This window comes from Vombatus ursinus, unplaced genomic scaffold (genome assembly GCF_900497805.2).
Source record: "Vombatus ursinus unplaced genomic scaffold, bare-nosed wombat genome assembly UNPS02005236.1, whole genome shotgun sequence".
NCBI lineage: Eukaryota > Metazoa > Chordata > Mammalia > Diprotodontia > Vombatidae > Vombatus > Vombatus ursinus.
Genome location: NW_020945014.1, coordinates 7,746,865 through 7,773,517, shown reverse-complemented (window position 1 = coordinate 7,773,517; position 26,653 = coordinate 7,746,865). Strand labels below are relative to the sequence as shown.

The window sequence follows — 26,653 nt, the reverse complement described above, 5'->3', positions numbered from 1 at the left end:
CCAAGATCACAGTATGTTTTTGATCGTCATATCATATGGCTAACTTGCATGAACGTTTCACTAAAAACCCCAGATCTTTTTTCAGAACTGCTGCCCAACCGTGCTTTCCCCATCTTGTCCAGGTGAAGTTGATACTATTGGTTTTTTTTTTTTGCCCAAATGAAAGAATTTATATTTATCCCATTGAATTTTATCTTATTGAATTGAGCCAAGTGCTCTAGCCAGTCATGATCCTTTTGTACCCTGACTCTATCATTTAATATCTTAGGTATTCTTCCCAGCTTTGTCTCATCTATCTCACCCGCAAATTTAATGTTTATGCTATCTATTGTTTTATTCAAGTCACTAATAAATATGGTAAGCAGAACAGGGCCAAGCCCAGTTCCCTGGAGCTCTCTACTGGAGACTGTGTTCCATATCGACAATGACCAATTAGCAACTACTCTTGTATTCTGCCAGCCCCAGAAGTTCTGAATTATATTTTCATCTCTTTATCCATCTATCCATCTTCTCCATAACAACAGAATATTTGATCAAGTATCTTGCTAAAAATCTAGATGAAATACATCCACAGGATTTCATTCATCTACTAATTTAATTATCCAGTCAAAAATGTAAATGAGGCTAGGCTGACCCTACCTGTTCTTTATGAAGCTGCTGGTTCTTTGTAATCACAGCTGCCTTTTTATATGCTAGGCAACTATCTCCTTTTTTTAAAATCTTCTGTGAATTGCTGTCCCTAGCTTATGATTTGAAGACTCTATTCTATATCAGGACATTTGCCCTTATCCCATTTTGTGGTAACTCTCCTGATTTCCATTATCTTTCCAATATCACTGCCAGTGGCTCAGCAATCCCATCTGCCAGCTCTTTCAGTAATGAAGGATGGAATTCATCTGAGCCAGAAGACTTGAATTCATCAAGGACAACTTCATTACCCATATGCCTGCTTTCTCTCTATAGTCTTACTTTGGCCGAGCAGAAATAAATGTTTGCTATTTGCCGCTGTAACCACTGTTACACTGTTCCGTGCCTCCTCTCCCCTTGGCCTCAGAGAGGCAGGGGTCTGCACTGACTATGGCTCAGCAATGCTCACAACCCTGCAATCACACCTACACAAACAGAAGCGGGGTCACATGGGGTGCAAGAGCAATCTGACCCAGCTAATCTGCTCCAACCTCTAACACCCACACCCTACCCACACCTTCTCCCAGGAGCCAGCTCTATGTACCTTGACTCAACTCAGAAACACTTCTGTCTTGTTTTCCCTGTTATGATGACTTTTTTTTCCCTCACAAGGCTGTGTTTATCTCTTTGTTTTCCTTGACTCAGAACATGTCTCCTGTTACCTGGACCCCTTATCCTCAAAGCCAGAGTAACTCAAACGCTTTGTCATGTAAAAAGTTGGTACGGTTTTTTGACACTTGTTGTGGGGCCCACCAAGGGAATGAGTCAGCGGAAATGAAAAGACATTTCAAACTCAAATGTGTTCAACAAGCATCTGCTAAGCACCTACTCTGCGCCATCACTATACCAAGCACTTGGGAAGCAGAGACAAAAATGAAGCTGTCCCTGCCTTCAAGGATCTCTAACACCTTTATTACTTTTTGTTGTTGTCTTTTGCTTCTGAAGAGGACCAAAATGACATCATCATGCCAGAGTCAAATTTCAGTGTGTCCGACTGTGGCTGATAAGACCAAATCGAGCTTGGAATGCTCTATCGCAGGTCGGGCACAAATAGTCCGTGTCAATATTTGGGGTGGGCTCTCTAAGTTGGCGTATCCCACATTTCTCTTGAGCTACCTCAATTCTGCTTTGTTCATAGAGCACAGCACCTTCTCTGATGAGGGCACGCTATGCTGGGAGGTCCTGTGCCAGCGTCTCCCACATCACACAATCAATTCCAAAGTTCTTAAGAGAGACCCTGAGAGTGTCTTTGTATTGCTTCTTCTGACCACCATGCCCTGTGTGAGTTGTCCATAAAATAGTCTTTTTGGCAAGTGTATGTTTGGCATTCAAACAGCGTGGTCAGCCCATCAGAGCTTCACTCTATGAAGCAGAGTTTGAATGCTTGGCAGTTTAGTTTGAGAAAGGACCTCAGTGTCTGTATCTTATTCTGCCGGGTGATCTTCAGAATCTTCCTAAGACAATTCAAATGGAAGCAATTCAATTTCCTGGCATGGTGCTGGTATACTGTCCAAGTTTCACAGGCATACAACAATGAGGTCAGGACAATGGCTCTGTAGACCTTCAGCTTGGTAATCAGTGTAATACCTCTTCTCTCCCATAATTTCCTTTGGAGCCTCTCAAACACTGAGCTAGCTTTGGCAATGCATGAGTCAACATCACTATCAATGTGTACATCCCTGGAAAGTACACTACCAAAGTAAGCAAACTTATCCATAGCATTCAAAACTTCTCCATTTGCTGTAACCGATGGTTCCACATATGGATGGCACGGTGGAGGATGATGGAGCACTTGTGTTTTCTTGGTGTTAATTGTTAGGCCAAAATTAGCACAAGTAGCAGAGAATCGATTCATACTTTGTTGTTTCTCAGCTTCAGAGACTGCACTGAGCGCACAATCATCTGCAAACAGAAAATCATGCACTAACACTCCCTCCACTTTGGTCTTGGCTTGTAGTCTTTTCAAGTTGAAGAATTTACCATCAGTGTGGTAGCTAACCGTGATGCCATGTTCATCCTCATTGAAAACATTTAACAACATGGCTAAAAACATCATGCTAAAAAGCATGGAAGCAAGAACACATCCTTCTTTCACTCCTTTGGTGACTGGGAAAGCATGAGAACATTGCCCATTATCCAGAACCCAGGCAAGCATACAGCCATGAAACTGATATACAATGCTGATAAATTTCTCCAGGCAACCAAATTTTGACATAATGTTCCATAAGCCCTCACGACTGACAGTATCAAAGGCCTCAGTCAGATCTAAAAACATTGTATTCACACCTCTGTTCTGCTCTTGGCATTTCTCCTGGAGTTGTCAGGCAGCAAACACCATATCAACCATTGCCAATCAAACATTGGCATTTAACACCTTTGTACATCATTCCCAAAGGCACACACAGCTTCTCTGTCCAGTTTTTCCTAGTTTACCCTGTCCATAACCAATGCAATAGGGTAAGTAGACCGATCAGAGAATACTATTTATTTGTGAAATACTTTAGGCTACTTTTTTGGGAGGGATATGGAGATGAACAAGACCTGGCCTTCTCTATCCTTCTGGTTACAAAGCTCTTCTTAATAGTTCATCCACAGATTCCTGGCTAATTCTTCTCTTCCTCTGATCTTTCTTGCCAATGTGAATGATTCATCTCATACTCTGCAAATGACTTGGGGTTTCTATTGGCTTTAGGCTCAGTATGAATCAATAGTGTGACTGGGAAGCCATAAAAGCTAATGTGATCTTAGGCTGTGATAATAGAAGTAGAGTCTAGAAGGAAGAAGGTGGTGGTCTTGACGGATCTGTGTACTAGCCACGGTCTATCTGAAGTATCTGGTCTAGCCCTGGGGATCACATTTTTGTAATGACATGATTGAGCTAGAACACATGCATAGCAGTGAAATGAAACATTAGCATGTAATGGTAGTGTCACGAGACAGGTAGGCTGGAACTGAGGAAGATGGTTAAGTCCGGAGGGAGAGATTAGGTAACTCTTGCTTGAGGATGGTAGTGGAATGATTCATTAGAGGAGTCTACCATAATGGCGAGGGGACTGGAAAACATACTGTATGAGGAGTATCATTTGAAGGAATAAGAGATGTTTATCCTGGAAAAGAGAAGATTGAGGAGACAGCATGATAATAGTATTCAAGAATTTGAAGGGCTGTCATATGGAATTAAGAATTTTTGGTTCTAGGGGGAACAATCAGTAGCAAAAGGTAGAAGGCTCAGCAGCATATTTAAGTTTGATGTCAGGGGAAAAACAACAACAAAAATTTTTCCCTAACAACTAGCACTGACCAAAGATAGAATCACCTACCTCAAGGGGTGGTGGGTTCCCCCAGCTTGGAGGGTGGAGGTTTGAAAAGAGGCCTGTTCAGCCACTAATCAGGTATATTACTGTCTAGTAATAGACGGTATTCCTGTCTAGTATGTGTTAGACTATATATAGCTGCTAAGGTTCTCTCTAACTCTCAACTTCCAGGGTTATTCTGTGACTACAGGCAAATTACTTAATCTCTCATGTTTCCATTTCCTCACATCTCAACTGGAGATAATAATTCTTGCCCTTGAATTGCCTACCTCACAGGGTTTTATGGGGAAAGTATTTTGCATACCTTAAAGAGCAGCAGGAAAGTGAATTACTATGACTAGTTGGATAGCCATGGGTACCTAACTTCATTTCTCTGAGTCTCATTTCCTACTCTATAAAATGTGATACTGACCCTTGCACTCCCTGTTCCTCAAGGCTGCTGTGAAGAAAGCATTTGGACAGCCTCCAAATGTTAAATACAACTATGGATGTCCAGAGCTTCCAGGGACCTTACAGGTCATCGGAAGTCTATCATTGTAGAGAAGATCAGAAAACTGAGGCTCAGAGACTTACAAAGGTGTCTAACAAATCTGAGTTGCTAATTGGACTCAATACTCTCTGAGGCTAATTCCATTTCTGGAGCAGCCCGTTCTATTTGCTCATTTTATCTTCCTCTTACCCTATCTTTAGGGGGAGACCAGGAGCCCATGAAAACCAGCAGCTACTATTGCCATCTTGTGGTATGTGCCTGCACCACAGCAGTGATTTGCAAAGACTGGAGCCTGGAGCAGAGCTATTCTTGACTCCTCCATGATTATGACTTTTCTTAATTATGCTAGAGACTTTAAAATCCCTGTAAATCCTTCAGCGTTCCCCACCTCCTCTTGATCCACAGGGACTCAGGAAGTGCACACTGAAGAACAGCATTAATGAAGTCAAACAGAGTAACACTTTAGAAAACCATAAATACAAACACATGTTGCTTGGGCAACCGAGGCTGCCCCAGGGAGCGCGGCTCGGAATATTGCAATGAATCTTTTTTATAGGCACTCCTTTTTCTTTCTTTATTTGCAAAGAGATTTTAATGCACAGGCAGAGGCAAAGCCCATCATTTGGCCAGGAAAAAGCCCATTCCATTCTGACAAAGAATGAAGCCAACCAAATTAAGTGTCAGATGTGATGGGATCCACCAGGGTTCCTCACTAATGGGCTTGACCTCTATACCAAGGTCAATCTGAAAAATGCAGCACCATGACATTCTTGACCTTTCAGGGCATTTCTCATATCATTTCTAATGATACTCACAGTACACACGAATACATGATGTTTGTTTTAAACACCATCAATCAAGGCTACATTTACGCGCATTAGAAGAAAGCTCCTTGAGGGGCTGGGGCAATGTTGCTTTCTTATTTATAACTCCAACATTCAGTACCATACTTGGAACAGAGTCAGTGGGTAATAAATGATTCCTCATTTATAAGTTGTTAGAGATAAAAGGGCACTTAAAATTTTAATGTTAATAATAGTTATTATTTAAATCATACATTAAGGTTTACAAATCACTTTACATGCATTATTATCTGAGCCTCATAACAACCTTCTGAAATATATATTACAGGTATTATTATCCCCACTTAACTGACAGGGAAACTGAAGCTGGGGAGGGGTGGAGTGGGGTAGATAACTTGCCTTTCTTACATTTAATAGTTGTCATAAATAGGATTTGAACTCGGGCTCTTCTGACACAAATCTCCCATACTTTCCACTACATCACAATGATTTCTTGTTCTTTTTTTTTTTCAGCAAAGAACAAAAGGAGAGGCCTTAGACCTCAGAATGTTAAAACAATATAAAAAGTCTGACCTGGAAAGAATGTTAGAGGTTATTTACTTCCTTCAGAGACGTTAAGTCATTTGCCCAAGATCACAAAGCCAAGTTAGAACTAGAAATCAAGCCTTTGATGACCCATTTTGATGTTATTTCCCCTATGGTACAAAATCTGGCCTCCTGAAATGTTTCATAGAATCATAATATCTTAGAATTGAGAGGGGCATTAGATACGGTTTAGTTTAACCACCTCATTGAACAGATGAGGAATGATCACACAGTATCCAAATTGAAATCAGAGGCTACCTAGCTTGGAACAAAATGAACTAACAAGTCTAATCTTTGCCTGAATATCTCTAGCCATGGGGAACCCACGACACACTGACTTAACTAACTCCACCATTAGATATTCCTAATTCTTAGGCAGTTTTCTCCTAAATAAAGTCTAAATTTGTCCTTTTGTGATTTCTACCTATTGCTTCTAGGTCTGCCCTCTGAGGAAGTTGCAAAAACTTTCCTTGCATTTATTTTGTATTTGCATGTTTAAGCACTTGCTGTTTACCCTAATAGAATGTAAGCTCTTTGAGGGCATGTACAGTAAATTTTTGTGTTTGTATCTCCAATGCCTCCCATATTGTCTGGTACATAGTAACATACCAGACAAATGATAAATGCTACTATTTATGTTACTATTGATGTTACCATACCACCATAATAAATGCTATTATTAAAAGCACTATCAGGGGCAGCTAGATGGCACAGTGGATAAAGCTCCAGCCTTGCAGTCAGGAGGACCTGAGTTGAAATCCGGCCTCAGAGACTTGATATTTACTAGCTGTGTGACCTTGGGTAAGTCATTTAACCCCAATCACCTCACACAAAAAAAGTACTATCTAAGAATTTTCTTGATTGCCTTGGGAGGAGGTCTACTCCCCCTTGTTGGAAGTTTTAAATTAAGCGTTGAATGCAACTTATAATGTGTACTCTAGTTGGATTTCTTTATCTATCTATCTATCTATCTATCTATCTATCTATCTATCTATCTGGGCAGCTAGGAGGTGAAGCAGATAGAGCACTGGGTTTGGAATGATGAATCTCATCTTCCTGAGTTTAAATCTGGCTTCAGTCACTTATTAGCTTTGTGACCTCAGGCAAGTCACTTAACCCTGTTTGCCTCAGTTTCTTCATCTGGAAAATGAGCTGGAGAAAGAAATGACAAACTACTCCAGTATCTTTGCCAAGAAAATGCCAAATGGGGTCACAGAGTCAGACATGACTGAAAAATGATTAAACAACAAAAATCTATCTATCTATCTAAACTTTACTTTTTCTAGACCAATTCTCTCCCTCTTTTTTACACCAAAAGATGTTAAAGTAAATGCTATTATTAAATAGGTAAGCTATACCTACAGCATTCCCCTTAACTTCCAGTTTATAAACTTTGTCAAAAAATAAAATGAAGTTTGCTCGGCATGACTTGCTCTTGAAGCCATGTGTTGGTATCTTGTGATCGCAGCTTCCTTTTCTTTTATAGGTTTACTAACCATTCTATAATTTCTCCAGGAATCAAAGTCAAACCCACTGACCTAAAGTCTATGTTCTCTATTCCCTTATCTTTCTTTTTTTTTTATTTTGGGGGTGGTAGTGGTAAATCAAGACACTGCCTTTCTCCTATCCAGTAGGATGCTGAACATTACCGTCTTGTCTGCATGCACAGATGCCTTCACTTGCTTCCATCTCCTGAATATTTTTTTAATAAGATAAGTTTGTTGATAAGTTCCTGTGCATTCACATCACTATTTCTAGATAAACCAATTTCCTTCCTCAAAAGAATTGACTTTTCTTTTGTCTTAAGAATTTCATTCTGGATATATTCCTTTTCCTTCTAATTTGATTTACTTTGCAGAAGTTTAGTATATGGGATCTTTCCTACCTGTTTTTTTTTTTTCTCAGAACTCAGAACTCTTTGAAAAATGCTCTCCTAAAGCATAGGGTCTATGTCAGACTACACCCATCTTTCCTTTTTTTTTCTTTATCACAAGTTCTAAATTGATATCTAAGATCTCTTCAAAATCTAAATCCTAGGCCTAGGATATAATTTTGCCATTCATTCCAGGATAATAATAGGGTCAAAGGTTTACTCTTTTCTTCTACCAGAGAAACCTCATTCTCCCTTATTCTTTCTTGATGCCTAGCTTTTTTCTGTAGGAGGGAGGGGTTCTCTTTCCAAAATCATTTCCAATTGCCACAACCACACTGGCAAAAGGTCCTCTTTATGGTTGTTACTGCCTATCCATCGCTATATAACCATGCTGTATACCTTATCCCAGAGCCTCATTTTCCACCTTTTTCAGAGTGACACCAAATCATACCTCCATCTACCTCCCAAATCCCTGAAGTTAGCCAAGAAAATGACTCCCTGAGCTAAGTAAGGCCATCTTCCCAAGGTCCAGGAGAAAAGAAGTGCACCACTCCAGGCTTGTTAAGGTATCAACCATGAATCAACATATTTTACTTACCGGAATGTGAGGATGTGGAGTGAACAAAGATGTCTGAAATAGAAACCAAGGAAGAAATAGAGAGAAATAATTTATTAATAAAAATCACTGATTCATTTTTAACATTTGATTCTCCGATTCTTATAACAAACCTCTAGAGGAGGAAACTGAAGCTTGAGGAGGGTGGGAGATTTCTAGTAGAAGATGCACGTACACATGCATACATATAAACATACATACAACCAAATATATGTGTATATACATAGGCATATGTAATATTTCTTGAAGATTCACATAGATATGAATATATACACGAAGGGATATATAGATGGCTATAGATATAGATAAATGGATAGATACAGGAATATATATATATAATATATATATGGATGCAGATACAGATATGTATTTAAATAGATATGAATCTAGGTATAAATATATACAGCAAGTATCAGAGACAAGAATGAACCTATGGTCTTCTGATGGCAAATTCTAATGGCTCTTCTAATTATATTCTATGGCTTACAGGCTCTGTTGCTCTTATAGCTGCCAGAACAGGGGCTGGCACATAGTCCATAATAAATTATGGTTTAATGAATCAAAATATGTTTGACTCTAATTTAATTAATGGAAGTGTAAAGAATACCAGTGTTCAATAATTATTTGTTGAACTTTGGCCCTAAACTACAACCCAAAACCCAGAGAGGCAAAGGTGATATAGGGAGCAATAAAATGCCCTACCAGGGGTGGGGAACCTGTGGCCTTGAGGCCACATGTGGCATTCTAGGCCTTGAGTGTAGCCTTTTGACTGAGTCCAAGTTTTACAGAACAAATTCTTTTATTAAAGGGATTTGTTCTATGAAGTTTGGATTCAGTCAGAGGGCCACGCTTGAGGACCTAGAGGGCCACATGTGGCCTCAAGGCCACCACAGGTTCCCCACATCTGCGCCTAGGCTCACAATCAGCAGCTCTAGGCCTGCGACCCTTCTGTACTCTTGTTCTCAACATGTGAACTTGACCAATTTATTTAATCTCTTTGTAATTCACCTTTTCTCATTCACGAAACAGGGAAAATAATGACTGCATAAGAATATTTACAGCAATTACACAGATGGGGTCCACACAAATTAGAAATTATCAAGTGACCAAATAGCAAGATATCTGCAAGAAGGGAGGCATTCGTGTGCCAGGAAAATTCATGGACATTATAACTATCTCTCTTCTCACCCTCCAAAAAAAAAAAAGTTTGAAGAAATATCAAGAACTACTGATCCCTGTATCTGTTTTTTTACCACTACAAAACCTTTGTGAGAATAATTGCGAGATGTAGAGAAGACATCTTTGATCTGGCTCTATGATAAGATTTTCACAAATGATAATAGTAGAACATGTTTTTATAGTCATACAATTGGCTGAAAGGTTTAGCAGCTGTGTGGTACAGCACTGAGTGCGAGGGAGAATCCCCTCCTCTATGACTGCAGATACACCAAAGGATAAAGAAATGATCAGGGAAGAATTATCTGCCTTAAGGGACTGTGAGGATCAAATGAGATAATGGATATAAAGTGCTGGGTAAACTGCAAAAAGCTATTCAAATGCCAGCTCTTCTCATTATATTGTTACTATACCACGAAGCAGCTTCCTTGCAAACACTACTGCTAACACCCTTCCTGATGGTTTAGGTGTAAGAACAACTATTCTTAGCACCTTAACACCCAAAGAGATGAGTCTCAAGTCTCTGATTCCAAAGTCTCAGTGTGGAATAGCAGAAAGAACCCTAAATAATAATAATCATCATCATATTAATAAAACAACTAGCATGTATATAGCACTCAATATATGCCAGGCACTGTGCTAAGTGTTTTCAATTAGTACTTTAAGGTTTGCAAAACAACTTACAAATATTATCTCATGTGATCACATCAACTCTGGAAACAGTTGCAATTATTATCTCCATATTATAGATGAGGAAACTGAGGCAGGCAGCTAAAGTGACTCACCCAGGGTCACAAAGCAAATGAATATCTGAGGCAGGATTTGAACTAAGGTCTTCCTGACATCAGGTCCTACACTGTATTGTACTGGTTTAGGTAAACCTGGATTCAAACACAGCCTGAGTTATTTACTATCATGTGAGATTATGGACAAGTAATTTAAAAGCTCAAAACTTTTCCTCATCTTTAAATAAGGGGTAATAAAACTCACTTTTCTTAAATCAGAATTGTTGTAAATAAAGTACTTTCCTCAATGTTTCTGAATTCCTTTTATCTGTATTTTTTTCCTCATTAAAATAAGACATCATTTATAAAAATCAGTACACAATGATCATCAGTTCTTAGCCTCTCCTTTGAAAAATGTGTGAGCCACTAGAACCAACACTTGTGGGAGAGCAGGCTTGAGGAGTAAAAGCAGATATTGAGATCTTGTTTCTTCTTGGCAACTGGGATATGACTTAAATAAAATACTTATTGTCTTTAGGTAGACAAGGCATTGTTCAGATTTCATGAACTAAAAACAAAAATAAAATTGTCCTATGATGGAGGAAGAAAAGGGAGGGAAGAAGGAAAAGGAGAAGAATGGAAGACAAGCAAGAGAGACGAGGAGAAAGAGAAGGATGAGAAACAAAAGGGAGAAAAAGAAGAGGGAGCTAGAAGGGGGATATAGAAGAGAAAGGGCAGAAGAGAATAAGGAAGATAAGAGGGAAGAAAGAAAAAGAATTAAAGAGGCAAAGAAGAGAAAAAATAGAAGAAATCATTATAACCAAAGAATCCAGAGTTGAAAAGAACCCCAGAGGCCATCTACATCAACCCACATCTCACCAAGAATCTCTTCTCCAACATTATTAACACACAGTCATCTAGCCTTGGTTCAAAGACTGCCTATGGGAAGGAATATACTTTTGTATGTTCTAAGCCAGACCATTCCACCATGGGAACCATTTTAATTGTTAGGGCAATTTTTTTTCTTTATATTGTATTGAAAATTCTCTGTCAATCTACTTGTCATACTTAGTTCTTCCCTATTAGACCAAGCAGTGTAATTCCCTTTTACATAACAACCCTTCAGATACTGGGAGACAAATATCATGTCCCTGGTACATTATCTCTTCTTAAGTTAAACACTGTTGGTTCCTTTCATTGATTCTCATACAACATAATGCTGAAGACTGCTTAGCCGCCTCCTTGACTCTTCTGGATACTCCAACTTATCAACGTCCTTTCTAAAATGTACACAGAGTGAAACACAAAACAACACACCTATCTGTGATGACTATAGTAAAGCATAGTAAAAAAATTATTTAACTAATTTTGCATATTACTTTTCTTTTAACGAAACATGGGGAAAGGAGGAAAAGGTAAAAAGGGGGAAGGAGAAGGAAGTACTACATTGGTATATCTGATAGATTTTAAAAATTCAAGGTAGTCCTTCAGTGAGTTGGGTTGATTTTCAATCTAAGATGGAAAGACTCTCACAGGGAAAGAAGTCACAGAGAAACTGTGAACTTTGCTGATGAAGGGAGTATCCATGCCAATAAAATAACTGTCATCAAAGTAGCAGGGTAGGAAAAAATAATTTACATTTGTAGAGCACTGTATAAAGTTTATAAGGATCTTTTGAATTTCTCATCTGATCTTGGAAATAACACTCTGAAAGAAACAGGACACAAATTATAACCTCTATTTTATAGAGGAGGAAAGTAAGGCTCAGAAAGGTAAATGGCTTGTCTGAAATCTCAGAACTAGTAAGTATTAGAGTTAGGAATCAAAGGAAAAGATTGAGCTATTCCTGGATCTGATCTTTTAGATAATCTAGAGATTAGCTTTTCCTTTTTTTTCCTTTTCTTTCTATTTCTTTACCTTTTTTCTTTTCCTTTTCTCCTTCCTTCTTTCCTCCTTCACTGTTTCTTTTTCTCTCCTTCTTTCCCTTCCTTCTCCCTCCCCTCCTTTCTTTCCTTCCTTTTTCACTGTGTTCTTCCTTCCCTTCCCTCTCCCTTCCTCCCTCCCTTCCTTTCTTTTTTCCACTTTCCTTCTCTCCTTCCTTTCTTCCTATCCTCCCTCCCTCCTCTCTCCCTCCTTCCTTCCTTCCTTCCTTCTTTCTTTTCTTCCATGTGCAACAAGATTTAGAACCTGAAGTGATTTTAAATGATATTTGGTCCAACACCTTTATTTTACATATCAGAAACTGGGGTCCAGTAAGATCAAGTGACTTTTCCAAGAAGGAAACATAAGCAGTAAGAAGTAGATTCAGGATTTGAACCTGAGTCCTGTGATTACACTCTTTTCATTGTAAAATACTGTCAATATTCTTTCCTCTTCATTACTCTCTGTCTTGGCAATGCACAATTACAGTTTGTTAACACATCCCCAAAGACACCACTTTCTCAGTTGTATGGTAATTTATAATAACTCCACTTAACTAACATTTGCTAAGTGATCTTTGCAGATGTATTGTGGGAGAGCTAAGTCCTGTTATTAGTGCAATATGTCAAAGTCAGGGAAGATAGAGCAGAATGATTAGGCTACTTTGCCAAAGCTGCATGGCAAGATTCTGAGCTAGGCTCCAATTATAAAATGCTTTCACAGACTGACAGGATTTCATAGTTGGAAGGGACCTCTGAATAGGAACCTGATCTACAACATGCTCAGCAACTGAGAAAGGAATAAGCATTTGTGAAGTGTTCCTACTATCTGCCGAACACTGTGCTAAGTGCTTTCACAAACATTATCTCATTTGATTCCCCACAAGAACCCTGAGAGTGCTACTATTATCCCCATTTTGCAGTTGTGCAAACTGAGACAAATAGAGGATAAGTGACCAGTGCTGGGTCATACAACTAGTAAGCTGCTGAGGCCAGATTTGAACTCAGGAATTTAAATTCCTGACTCCAGGCTCAGTGCTCTATTCTCTGAGCTAATAGCTACCTCTGGTCTTTTGGTCTCCATTTGAAGATCTCTAGTAATGGAAAGCTCGCTGCTTATAAAGGCAATACTTCCCACATATGGACAATTTGGCCTGTTACAAAATTCTTTCCTCATATCCAGTTAAATTCTACAATGCAAATCAGAACTCTTATTCTAATGGTCTTTCCATTGAATCATACTGCTTCCCAGGTATAAAGTAGCCAAGCGGTATCCCCATAAAATACATGGTTTATCTTGAATGAGGAGAATTGAAGCACAAGTAATAGAAGGTCTGTTATTCCTATATATCAAGACTGACCCTTGCTGGCATATTTTATGCAATGATATACATTTCCTGATTGTACAGGCTTGGCACTGCTAAATATTGGGAAAACTAGAAGGCTGATGTCTGTTCCAAGTAAAGAGCTAAGAGCCCTTCCAATGATGACAGGATGTAGTCAGGGTATTCCCTGCTTAGAGACAACATGGCATGGCATAGTAGAAATCAATAGGATTTAAAATTGGAGCCCAACTTTAACATTCACGGCAGGCTTTGTGTTAAACTGCCTCTCAGCTATTCTGGATCCATCTTGCACTTATTTCTATACATACTGTCTGTCCCATTAGAATGTAAGCTCTTTGAAGGTAGGGTCTTATTTGCTTTCTCTTTGGATGAACAGGACTTAAAACAGTCCTTAAACATATGGGGCACTTAATGCATGCTTGCTGATTAATTGTTTGATTGTCTGACTTTGGGCAAATCCCAACCTTTTTAACCTAACTTTCCCTATCTTTAAAATAAATAGTTGGGATTTGATGCTATTTAAGGCTCCTTCTAGTTCTAATCCTTTTCATTCTACATTCCAAATATTGACCTGTTTGGAAGAAAAAAAAATCCTAACATAAATGAGACAACTAGAAAACGACTAACTCACTGCATGACCTTGGACAGGTCACTTTTTCTCTCTTGATCTTAATTTTCCTCTTCTGCAAAATGAAGACATGACACCATATAATCACTAAACTCCTCTTCAGTACTATCCTTCTGTCTTCTAATAACCTGTAATAGTAGCATAAAATCATAAATTTAAAGCTCAAAGGGACCATAGAGACAATCTAGTCCAATCTCTTCATTTAGAGATGAAAAAACTGAGGCCCAGAGAGGTTAAGCAGTTTCCTTAATTTATACAGGTACTAAATGATAGAGCTGGGATCTAAAAGCATGTCTTTGACTACAAATCCAACTTGCTGGTTTTTTTTTTCCTTTTCATTGTGGTATGGTGCTTTCTCACACTCTGTGTTCTATCGTCCCTCTCAGTTTTAATGTTCCATGATAATATAAGAAAATAAATCTTTATTAAGCAAGCATTTAGTATACGCACAGAACAGTGTTAGATGCTATGGAAGGAAAGAAAAGAAGTAGAAAACTGGTCTATATCATATTTCAGGAACTTATAATGTGTGTGGAGAGATGACTCAAATGCAAAAACCTTTCATGGGACCAATGTATCTAGATTAAGACAAAATGGAAGGTGACTAATTCAAAACATTACTTGGTAAGTGCATTAGGAAGGAAATTAATTGAGAGACCATATAGCACATGCAATAAAGGCTGGAAAGAGTTCAAGGAAGAGATGGAATCCAGTATCACATAACTTACTGTTCCAGGGAAGCCAGGAGGACCAGGGGGACCAGCAGGACCAGCTTCACCCTTAAGAACAAAGAGAATGAAACCATCATGCATATCACAAACCTTTTATCAAGGGGGTAATACGTCCAGAGTGATGTACTCTTGTTAGCAACAATCACAAAATTCATGGAAGATGTGGCTATGGTCATCAGACAGCTTCTATTCTAGTTGGGGGACAAGACATTCACATATGGCAGTAAGTGTAATTCATGACATCACATGACAAATACATTAGAAAATTTGGGAAAAAAAGTGTTATGTAAGGTCTGAAGGGGGAAGCTCAATAGCAGATGAGGGATTTGGAAACACTTTGTAAAGAAGGCTGCATTTGAGATGAACTTTAAACAAGGGTAGGGAATTCAGTAGGTCATAGGAGAAAGGGAGTATATGTTAGGAATAGGGAAGAGTATGAGCAGAGAGACCTGTAGATTTTCGAGCATAATGCAAAGGGCAGTGGGGTAGAGGTGGGGTTGAAGGGTGATTGAGAGCATGAAGTCCTTGACTTGAAGGACCATGTTTTTGCCCTTCTTTGTATCCTCAGAGTTTAGGACAGGTCCAGGCACACCATAAGCACTTAATAAATGTTGTTGACTGAATCTAGTTTAGCTAGGACATAGGGTGTGCACAGGATAATGTGAAATAACACTGGAAAGGTAGGGTGACACCCACCTATGGAAGATTTTGAATATTAGACAGAAGGATAGAGGACTTTCACTATATGACTTGATCTCTAAATAAATAAGTATTCAGCCAAAGGTAAGGGAGTGGGAAAATTAATTACAGTGGGTAGAGTGAAGATGCAGAATATTTCTTATTGGGACTATGCAATAATACTGGTGACTGATGATGAGGGCTTGTACTAGGGTTCTGTTGAAAGGAATTTTTTTAAAAAAAGAGTGACTTTGAGAGTTTCTGTTGGTCCTATAGTCAAACAATATTTCATGCGCACAATGGAACACAAATTTAGATCTTGTGAATCAGTTACAAACTCTGGTTATGATAACACATGTCCTTGGAAAGAGGGTTAACTCCTAGTGAATGAATGTAGCATGATGGGCTAGACAAGGTTTACAAATCTTGTTTAAGCAGTAGGTTCTGAGAAGGTGAGAAACATTCTCCATGTGCCCAGCTCAGTCTGTGCCCCTTTATACCCAAAGGGAAGCACCTTTCTTTATTAAAAGTTGCATTTTAGAGTTTTGCTGGAGGTACCAGCAGCTTAAGGAACAATAAAAGAGGGTTTATTATCCTAAGCTTTTGAGTGCTGGAAATGAGTTTTCTCTCTGAAATGATGTTTTTGAAAAGTCCACGAGTATGAAGCAGTCTATAGCTTGGTTTGTTAAAGTCTCCTTTCCTATGCTGCCATCTCTTTTTGTGCCACATCCTTTCCAGAGGGCATCGCTCTATAAAGTAGGGAAGAAACTGAATGGGAGGGCATGTGAGAAAAGAGAGAGATAGGAAGTGAGAGAAGGAGCTGAGAGGCTGAAAGGAAATAGAGGCAGGATGCAGAAAGGCACAGAGAACTAAAGGGGATGGAGAAAGAATGAAAGATTGAGAGGCAGAGAACAAAGAGAAAGAAAAGAAACAGAAGAAAGTGATAGAAAGATTAAAAGCAAAGATGCAGAGAAATGTAGAAAAGTGAAGACAACAGAGAGGAAAGAAAAAGAACATAGAAAAAAGAGTGATAGATAGAAAAAGAAAAAAGACAAAATGACAGTGAAAGAATATGAAAAGTGCAGCAAGAAAAAGAGGAGAAAAAGAAACAAAGGTGAAGAAAAGAGAAGAAAGTGGCAGAGATAATAATGGTTGAGACAGAAAAAAGAGAAGAGAAAAGAATTGTCAAGGAGAAAGAAATATAGATAAAAAAGAGAGAAGATATCAGGAAAGAGTGATAGAGGTAAAGAGAGAAAAAAAGCAGGAGAAAAAAAGAAAGGTGGGGAAAGGAGGGAAAGCAAGGACAGCTAAGACAAACTTAAGACTAAAATAAGTGGCACAGGGTTCAGAAGGAGAAAGATTAACTCCATCTCCCTGTCTTCTATCCTGGTAAGATCACATTGACTATGCTTAGCTCTGAGGGGAGGAAAGTTGGTGTTGGGGCAAGGGTCAAAACTTTAGGAAGTTGGACGGAACTGGAGAAGGGTGAGCTATATGGTAGGAGGACTAGACATCATATTGTACAAGATTTGGTTGAATGTTTGGTCTAGAGAAGAAAAGACTTAGGGCAGTGAGAGGTCATGACAGCTTACAGTCAACCATTATTTATTAGCCATTAATTACTTAATTATTAGCCACTGATTAATTCTTTGAGTCCAATCATTCAATCAGTTGCAAATCCATCTAAGAATTATACCTAGGCATTGGTTGATTATGAAGACTGTAAGCCAGGTACTAGGATATGAACAGGGGAAAGTAAAAAGAAATGAACCAAAAAGAAAGGAATTTGTGTTAAAATACAGTAAATGGATGGTATCAGCATACATAGGAAAAGGTTGGCATAGTCTATTATATAGTTTAATTCTGCCATTAACGTGGTAGAAAATGTCTGAAAGAAAAATTCATCCTTTTAAGGATCCTTAAATCAGCATTTTCCTTTTAACGATAACAGAGGTAAGAGAAAGTTTGACCATCTCCTTCCTTTTTTTCAGATTGTGAGCTGTCACGGATACCTATAGGTATCCGTAATTTCATGCTTTCAAAAGTTCCTGGCAATGAGAAAATTAAGAAATAACAAATTGGTCTTACCTTTTCACCTCTGTCACCTTTAAGTCCAGGGAGTCCCAGGCCACCTTTTTCACCCTAATGTACAGCAAAGAAAAATAATAAATATCATCGCTCCTCAGACCACTAATAGCATCCGTCTAGCATGACCTTTATGAGATTTCTGCATTGCCTGCTATGTAGCTCATAGTCAAAACCTTGTCTCATTTGATTTGATGAAGGAGGAAGTGTAAGTAATGACATTTCTATGTATAAAATGGGACATTGTAGAATAGGAAAAAGACTGGATGTGGCATTAGAAGATGTGGGTTCTAATCCTGGTGCAGTTACTACGTGCCATCTGAGGGAAGAGTCACTGAACCTTTCTTGGCTTCAAGTCTACTAATTTATAAAATAAGGGAAATGAACGAGGTTATTTTTCCAGCTCTAAATCTTGTGAAGCTATGAAAAAAAAGGATACTGGACAATAGAGAAGAAAAGTAATTTACTCAATTTCACACAGCTAGCTAGACAGAAACATGAGGAAAGACAAAGCTCCTAACTTCTAGACCATTTTTCTTTCAAAATTTTAAGTTAGATAACATTCTCTTTACCTGAATTAATTTCAATTTACCAGAAACTCCACCTATCCAGGATATGGTCAATTTCCAGGGAGGAGGCAAAAAGAACTTTTGACCAGAGACAATAGACATCACAAAACTATGCTGCTAAGTCTCATGGTCTATTTCTCTCAAGGTAGAATCATGCAGACCTTCACTTCAAAACGGATTTGCTCAAATTTTATACACAATTCTAGCAGACTTGCAATCTGGTTCCTGTGCCCAGAGTAAATGACAGACATCAATTAGAAAGGGGAAAGAAGCTGAAAATAGTTATATTAAGAGATAAACAAAGCAGGATTAAAGGATTTCAAAGTTAAAAGCATCTTAGTCCAATTCACTAGTTTCCAAGGAGGAAACAGATGTCTATAGAGGTTAAATGACTTGCCTAACTGAACACAGGGAAAGTAGGCAAGAAAGTCAAGCCAGCAGAAAACCTGGTCCTCCGATGCCAAATTCAGCTCTCTTTCCACTATGAAATAGTGACATGAAATGAAAGTCACTAGGCCGAAATCAAGGGAGAAAAAGGAAAAAAAAAGGAAACACAAAAAAAACAAAAACAAAACACAGCAATTTGAGGCCATTTAAATCCTCCACATTTCAGTAGGCCTTGAGGGTATCAACACTCTACAATACAGCACAATAGCTGATGTTGCTTATGAAAATGCTAAGTCATCAAGAAAAGTTGAAATGACATTGAGTAAGTGCTGTTTAAAAAGGTAGAGAAATGTGAAACACAATGCAGAGGATTTTAAAATGTTTATTATGTTTCAGAAGACTGATGATCTCGCAGGATAACAGATTAAAAGCTAGAAGGAATTTTAAAGACCATTGAGTCTGACCTCCTTAAGGAGGAAACTGAGCCTGGGAGAAGTGAAAATACTTGCCCAGGATCACATAGATAATAAGTGTTTGAAGATATTTGAACTCAGGTCTTCTTGACTCCAGGTCCAGTGTTCTAACTATTGCCATCACCTACCTGCTTTGAATAGCAAGACTAGTTTAGCTATACTGAAGAGTATTTGAGTATGTTATTACATCTAAAATAAGGCCAGAAAGGTAGGCTGAAGGAAAAAAAAATAACTAACTGGTAGTCAATCAACAAATCCAACATATTTATGGTGTCAGTTATGAGCAAGGCAATGAGGATGCAACGATAAACACAAAACAGTGCCTGCCCTCAAGGAGCTTACATTCTCCTGAGGAGATACATTAGATCAGTAAATACAAAACTAAATTTGAAGGAGAAAAGAATACTAATTACTAAGGGGAGTGAGGAAGACTTCCAGGAGGAGGCAGCTTGTCTGAGCCTCAAAGGAAACTAGGGATTCTGAGAGTCCGAGGTGAGGATGCACAGTATCACAAACTGAAAAGTCACAGAGATGGGAAATGGAATGCTGAATGTGGGAAACATTTGGTTTGGGTGGGATGTAGGGCTCATTGAGGGCAATAATGGGGCATAACAGTGATAAGCTAGGATAGGGTCAGGTGGTACTAGGACTTAAATATGCTAGAGCATGCAGATGGATTTTGGAGCAAGGAGGCTTGGGTTAGCAAGTTCATATTTCTAAAACAACTCAAGATTTACAGAGTCCTTTCCTTGCAAGGAGGTAGGCAGTACAGTGGTTATTAACTTTACAGATGAAGAAACTGAGGTCCATAGAAGTGAAGGGATTGCCCATGGTCACATACTACTCAGCATTAGAGCCACTCTGAGAACCCATTTCTCTTGACTCCAATCCCAGAATTTTTTCCACAGATGACAACATAGCAGACAATTCACTCTTTACATGTATTCTGTCTTTCCTCTCCCCACAATGAAAAATGGCAAATTTGCCTCAAAGTTCAATTAGAAAGATTCATTTTCCTGACATGTCTGCAGGAAACACTACAATTATAACAGGATGGATGAAATGAAAGAACACAGAAACTATTTCATCACTTCTCAATGGGAATTGTTATAAAAAGCAAGTGAGTGGCATTGCTGTTCTTTATCTGGGAAAGCCAAGGCAAAATAAAGTTTGATTTTTGTCAGTAGCCTCTGTCAACTGTCAGCTAATACAGACAGAGCAACAATAAACCTTAACTAGAAGCAGGCAACGTCTGTGTAGACATTACTCTAATGCTCCTGAAACAGACATCTTATAATTCACAGATAAATAGAGAACCATGGAATCCTACAGCTACAAGTGACCTTTGTTTTCATCTAGTCCGACTCCTTTAATTTACTAAGAAGAAAAATGGATGGCACAGGGGTTAAATTACTTGCCCAAAGTCACCTAGTGAGTTAGTGGCAGAGCCAGACCAGAATCCACATATCTTCACTCCAAAGTCTTTCTCTCAATAACACTACATCATCTCTCACGAAGGATCTTACACAACAGATTCCCTAAACATGAGATGCTGGTCACAGGAAGACTTTCCTGTGCCTTTTCGGCCAACTGAATTCCTAGATGAGGGTTATAGTTACCATATCTCTATAAAATGTCACTAATTTTATAGCTGAGAACCCTAGATGACACACACACAGCCATGTGGGGAAGAGGTAGCAACTGCATAGCTGTTCAAAAATTGTTACTATTATCTATGGCTCCGTAAAAAGCATCAACATTTTATTTTAGATGATGGTCTTGGTTTTATGTTGTGGTGGTTATGTTGGTGATTGATCAATGAGAACTTATTGAATGAGTGAAGTAAGAGCAACAGGGAGAGATAGAGACAAAGGCAGAGACAGAGATAGGCAGAGACAAAAATAGAGACAGAGAGAAAGCAAGAAAATGGATGAAAATGGAAATTTGATCAGTTCAGATCATGAGGAATAGGAATAAATTATCGTGAAGAGAAAGGGAGCAGGGTATCATCACATGAGTGCTTTTATTTCATGTTTAGAATGAACAATAAAGGATATCTAAGTGCAGCTCCTCTGATCCTGTTTTGTGTTGGCAGGGGGTTCAGGGCAGCTCGGCAGAAAGGTTAATGGTCATGGGTCTTCAGCCAGTCCCCAGGGATCAATATCAGTATTGGGGGATCTGTGATTTTATCATGAGAAGGAAAGGTGAAATATGTGCAGAGGAAGGTGACCAGACTAGTGATAGGACTTGAAAATATGACAAATGGTAAAAGTTAAAGGAATTAAGAATATTTAGCCTGGAGAAGAGAAGACTTGAGTGGGGAAGAGTATGATGAATGTTTTTTAAGTACCATAATTCTCAAGTTGTCATTTTAAAGAGCAATTAGACTTTTCTCACTGGTCCCAGGAGGCAAATGTAGAAGTAATGAAAGAATTATATTATAGATAAGTGTATTTCAGCTCAACATGTGGAAGAAATTCCTAACAATTAGAAACGTCCCCAGGAAGAATAGGCTCCCTTCAGGGTTAGTAAATTCCCCATCCTTGAGTAATGGTAGTAATAATGATAATAAGACTTAGTGTTTTTAATGTTTGTACAGTGCTATATATGTATGTATATATGCATGCATACACATATATACAAGTATACACATGTGTATAAATGTGTGTTTGTATAGGTATATGTGTCTGTGTATACATGTGCATCTGTGTATGCATATGTATATGTGTATATTTTATATATATCCCTTGACCCTTAAAACAACCCTGCAAAGGTAGATGCTATTATTACACTCATTTTACTGTTGAGAAAAATGAGGCGCAAAGAGATTAAATAATTTGACCAGGGTCATATAGCCAGAAAGTGTCTGAGACAGTATTTGAATTTAGATCTGCTTGACTATAGATCTGGCACCCTCTCCACGGTATTGCCTAGATGCCTTGAAGCCTTTGGAATTTTCAAGCAAAGCAAATGGATAAGCCATTTGTCCAGAATACTGCACAGATGATTCATGCTTTAGGTAATAGACTTCTGAGGTGGCCTTGTAACTCTACATTTTGTGATTCTCCCTTTCATAAAAGGATCATATCATTAAATACCCAAATGTTGACCCTTTGACATGATAAATTCTCCTTGAACAACATCATAATATTCTCAGAATGAAACCCTAGAATAATGTTCCTCCTCCCTAAGGTTAGATAATATAGGGGCTGAAGTGGCCTCTAAGGCAAATAAACCATCTTGTTCTTACCTCATCTCCCTTCTCTCCTCTTGGTCCTTGGATCCCTGGAGATCCCGGAAGCCCCATTTCTCCCTGGTAAAACACAACCCAAAATTATGGAGATGAAAGATTCATAAAAGGCTCCAAATTACCACTCTACTCAACAAGTATTCATTGAATCTAAATTATCACTTAGCCATTGAAGAGGAAATAAGAGAAGTATAAGGAGGCTATGTAGTGAATTGGAACAAGGAGTGACCTATGTTTTCTGCTGTTGTTGTTCACTCGTTTCTGAATCTTAGTGACTCCATTTGGGGTTTTCTTGGCAGAGATACTAACAGATGATGAAACTGAGGTAAACAGGGTTAAGTGACTTGCCCAGGGCCACATAGCTAGTAAGTGTCTGAGGCCAGATTTGAACTCAAGAAGAGTCTTCTTGACTCCAGGTTTGGCACTGTATCTGCTGCACTACCTAGCTGCCCCACGTTTTCTACACTCCACCAAAACTGTTTTACCTTGGGCTTTATGTTTACATAACACTTTAAAGTTCATAAAGAATTTCTATTACTGTATTTTCCCACTGAATTCTCAAAACAATTTCGTGATGAAGGGACTATTATATTCATTTTACAGATGAGGAAACAGACTCAGTGAATCAAGTAAACTGTTCAAAGATCACACTGCTAGGAATTAGCACAATCTGTCATCGACTTCATCCACTGAGAACTAACTGGGACTTGATTCGAGGTCTTCTGATTACAAATCCTGTGCTCTTCCTACTACGTCATGTTGGGATAGGATAAGGGTGAATAGGAGCCAGTAGACAGAGAGATGTTTTCATAGAGGAATATGTCCAACATATTAGCAGAACATGCTAATTGGCTGAAAACTACAGACTTGCAGGAAGACTTTGTCTCAACAACAAATAAAGAAGAAACTTAATTTAGATGTGAGCTAAGAGTGACAAAGAAGAAAAGAAGAATGAGAGAACGAGCATTTGGGCCAAAGCAGAAAGAAAGGTGATTTAGGACTTCCTAAATGTGGGACTTCGACACCCAGAGGTCACTGAGCAAAATGATTATTAAATTGACATAGGTCATGAAGAAAAGAAAGTATGATGTGACCTCTTCACGTTCTTAGAGAATACATTTAAATTTATGTAGATCCCCAGAAGGAATGGCAGAGATGGAAGTGGGCTCAGAACAGGAAGGGAGACCATCCCTCCACAAGTCACACTTAGTGGTAAAGGGTAGTACCAAATTCTTGTATCATTAAATGCTCATGTTACTCTGTATCCCTGGAGTTGGGCACATGATTGCCTGGAAGGAGACCTGGGCTAACATACTACGCTAAAGAAAGCAATCCATTGTTCAGCTCACATGAGTCGTATGATTTTAACTGCAGATAGAGTAAAAGTAGAGATAGCAAAGGGGAATGAAATGAATTAAGAGACTGAAGATAATGCAGATTTCATCCACTCACCTTCTCACCAGGCATGCCCACTAGACCTTGCTCCCCAGCTTCACCCTGAACACAGAATGATACAAACTCTCAGTTATACAGCATTCCAGGGACCCTAAAGCTCCATCAAATTGTCCTCCTACATAAGTATGATACAATAGAACCTCATTTAACTGCTACTCAAGTAACCAATACCCTCTAAGTTGCTCTCAGAATCAAAATATCTGAGGATAGTAACATTTATATAATGGTTTAAAGTTCTCAAAGTGCTTTATACACATTGTACTCACTTGCATCTCTTAATAACTCCAAATATTAATATAAATAATTTATTATTTTATTTATTATATATTTGTACATTATTTTATTATATATATAATATGCTTATATAATATATATTATTTTATATATTATATTTTACTATAATGCTTTTATGTTATATATGTATTATTTATTATATATGTATATATATAAACACACATATATCATACATATGCATACATATATATATCCTTAAATATAATAATGCAAGGTAGATACTGCAAGTATTAAAATGATCATTTTTCAGGTGAGAAAACTGAGGTTTAAAGAGACTAAATGCTTTTCCTAAGGTCTCACAGCTAGAGAGAATCAGATGCATCATTTTTTCAAGTCCATCATTCTATCCAATATAGCATGCTGTTTGTCCAGAACTCAAGTTTTGCCCTCAAAAGGGTAGACTGAGTGGTTTGTGTGGGAAGGATGGGGTTACAAGTCTACCCAGTTCACCTCAGCAATGGCGTTCAGTGTGGTACGCCAGGGAATGTTGATTTTCAAAAGTTCCCAATCTATAGCCTTTCCATAAAAGAAATGATCTTAAGAAATCATGCTAGCAAAAGTTTACAAAAATTGTACAGGCAACCAGGGTCATCATGGAATTTCAGACTTTATCAAAGGCAAAAATAAATAAATAGATATATATAAATATAGACATAAATAGACATAATTATATAGACATAAATTTGTAGACATTTATGGATATAAATCTAACTTCTTTCCTATATTATTTTTTCCAAAGACTGGGAAAGTTTAAAAAAAAGACAAAAATTATTCTATAGCAAGGAAATCTCTCTTGTCCTAATTTTCAATTGGGGAAAAAAAAATAATGTGATTTCTTAGCCTAGATAACAGGGAATAAATGGACAAAATTCCTGGTGAAACATCCAACGAGACACTAAAAATAGGATTTTTATGAAATTGCTTAGAAAGCCATTTCCACCACAGTGCATTTTTTACAATTCTAAGCACAAATGGTTTCTTTCCAGAAAACTGATTAACTCAAGCCCATGACTCCCCAATTAAAGTAGTTTACAGAGATACTCCTTAAGAGAATAGGGAATAACTGTCTACCTTTGTAGCATACCTTCATGGTTGCTAAACCCTTCAGTGTTCCCAATATTCAATACTTCTAGTATCTTACACCACTACTTGGCCACAATATTCCTCAGGGATGCATATGTAATACAAGAGAACAAAAATACATACGCAAGGAAAGACATCCAGAAACACTAAACCCCAGCAGTCATACCACTCCACCACAAAGAAGTCTGCATCTCTTTCTCTCCCTCTCCTTCTCTCCCTCTATCCCTTTCTCTGCCTCCTTTCCACCCTCCCTTTCTCTTCTTTCTCTATCATGGTAGAAATGAGAAATAGAAAGTATGAGACAACAGGGATGTCCCCCCTTTAATTTAGGAGTGCTTTTTGGCATTTGGCAAAGGGGTTGCTGCTACTTTCGTGAATTTGAATTCTGAATTCCTTTCTAGTATCATAAATTCCTATCCTTCTATTCCCCCACTCCCTATTTCATTCTGTTTTTCATTTTCACCATGATCTCCAGGGCATTCATTGCTCTCCAGTCTTTTGGCCTATTGTTCTTATTTTGTCCTCCTTTTCCTCATTTTAGTCTTGATCCTAGACAAGAAGACATGGTACAGTGAAAACATTTGTTGTCAGATAACCTTGGTTCAAATATCATCTCTGTTATTTACTACTTCTTTGCTCTTCAGCAAGTAATTTAATTGGGGGCCAATTTGCATAAAAATAGCCAGAATTTATATATCACTTTAAGGTTTACAAAGTACTTTACTAATATTGTTTTATTTGATCCTCATAACAACTTTGGGAATTAGGTGCTGTTACTATTCCCATTTTACAAATAAGGAAAATGAGGTAAACAGCAGTTAAGTGACTTGCCTAGGGCCATGTAGCTGGTTGGCATGTGAAACCAAATTTGAACTTGTCTTTCTGTCTCCAGCTCCAGTATTTTATCCACTCTACCACCTAGCTGCTATAAATATATAATGATATGTAAGTATATATCCCTATAAGTGAATTGGTTGGCCTAGATGACCTTTAAGGTGTCTTCTGGCTCTAAACGTATACTCTGATGATCTCAGCTGCCCTCTGAATTCCCCTCTAGCTTCATTCTTCTACTCCATGTGACTCTACTGTCACATGTTTCGTACGTTCATAGGCTCTGTACAAACATCTATGGGAAATAGTACCCAAACATAGCTTCCACTCGGTAAGATGTGTTAAGCCTGATGGGGCTGTAGTTTGAGGACCTGTAATCTAGCTAAGGGGAAAGGATCTGACTACACTAAGAAAGTGGGAGAGATGGAGCTAGGTTAATATGGATCTATTAAAGAATCTAAGGAATGATATCCTATGTCAAGACCCATAGGTTCTATCTCTAATGAGAGCACTGAGGAATGGCTTATTGGACAGCCTGGCTATTTTTCTAGATTTCACACTCCTCAGATCAGAGACATTCCCCAATAAATCCTGTTTCCCTTTAATAGGTTACTCTTGTTCTGATGTCCTTGAATTTATTTCAATTCTTCTCAAG

At 38.2% G+C, this 26,653-nt stretch overlaps 1 protein-coding gene across 1 annotated transcript in view; it reads right to left on the bottom strand.

Annotated features, from left to right (window-relative positions):
* Positions 1 to 26,653, bottom strand: part of COL22A1 (collagen type XXII alpha 1 chain) — a 523,255-nt gene that overhangs the window by 145,087 nt on the left and 351,515 nt on the right. Inside the window, exons 27-31 of the mRNA XM_027845270.1 lie at positions 23,788 to 23,832; positions 22,336 to 22,398; positions 17,660 to 17,713; positions 14,891 to 14,941; positions 8,351 to 8,383 (exon numbers count right to left, since the gene is read on the bottom strand). Coding sequence (XP_027701071.1) covers positions 8,351 to 8,383; positions 14,891 to 14,941; positions 17,660 to 17,713; positions 22,336 to 22,398; positions 23,788 to 23,832 — 246 coding nt within the window. The remainder of the gene's footprint in view (positions 1 to 8,350; positions 8,384 to 14,890; positions 14,942 to 17,659; positions 17,714 to 22,335; positions 22,399 to 23,787; positions 23,833 to 26,653) is intronic.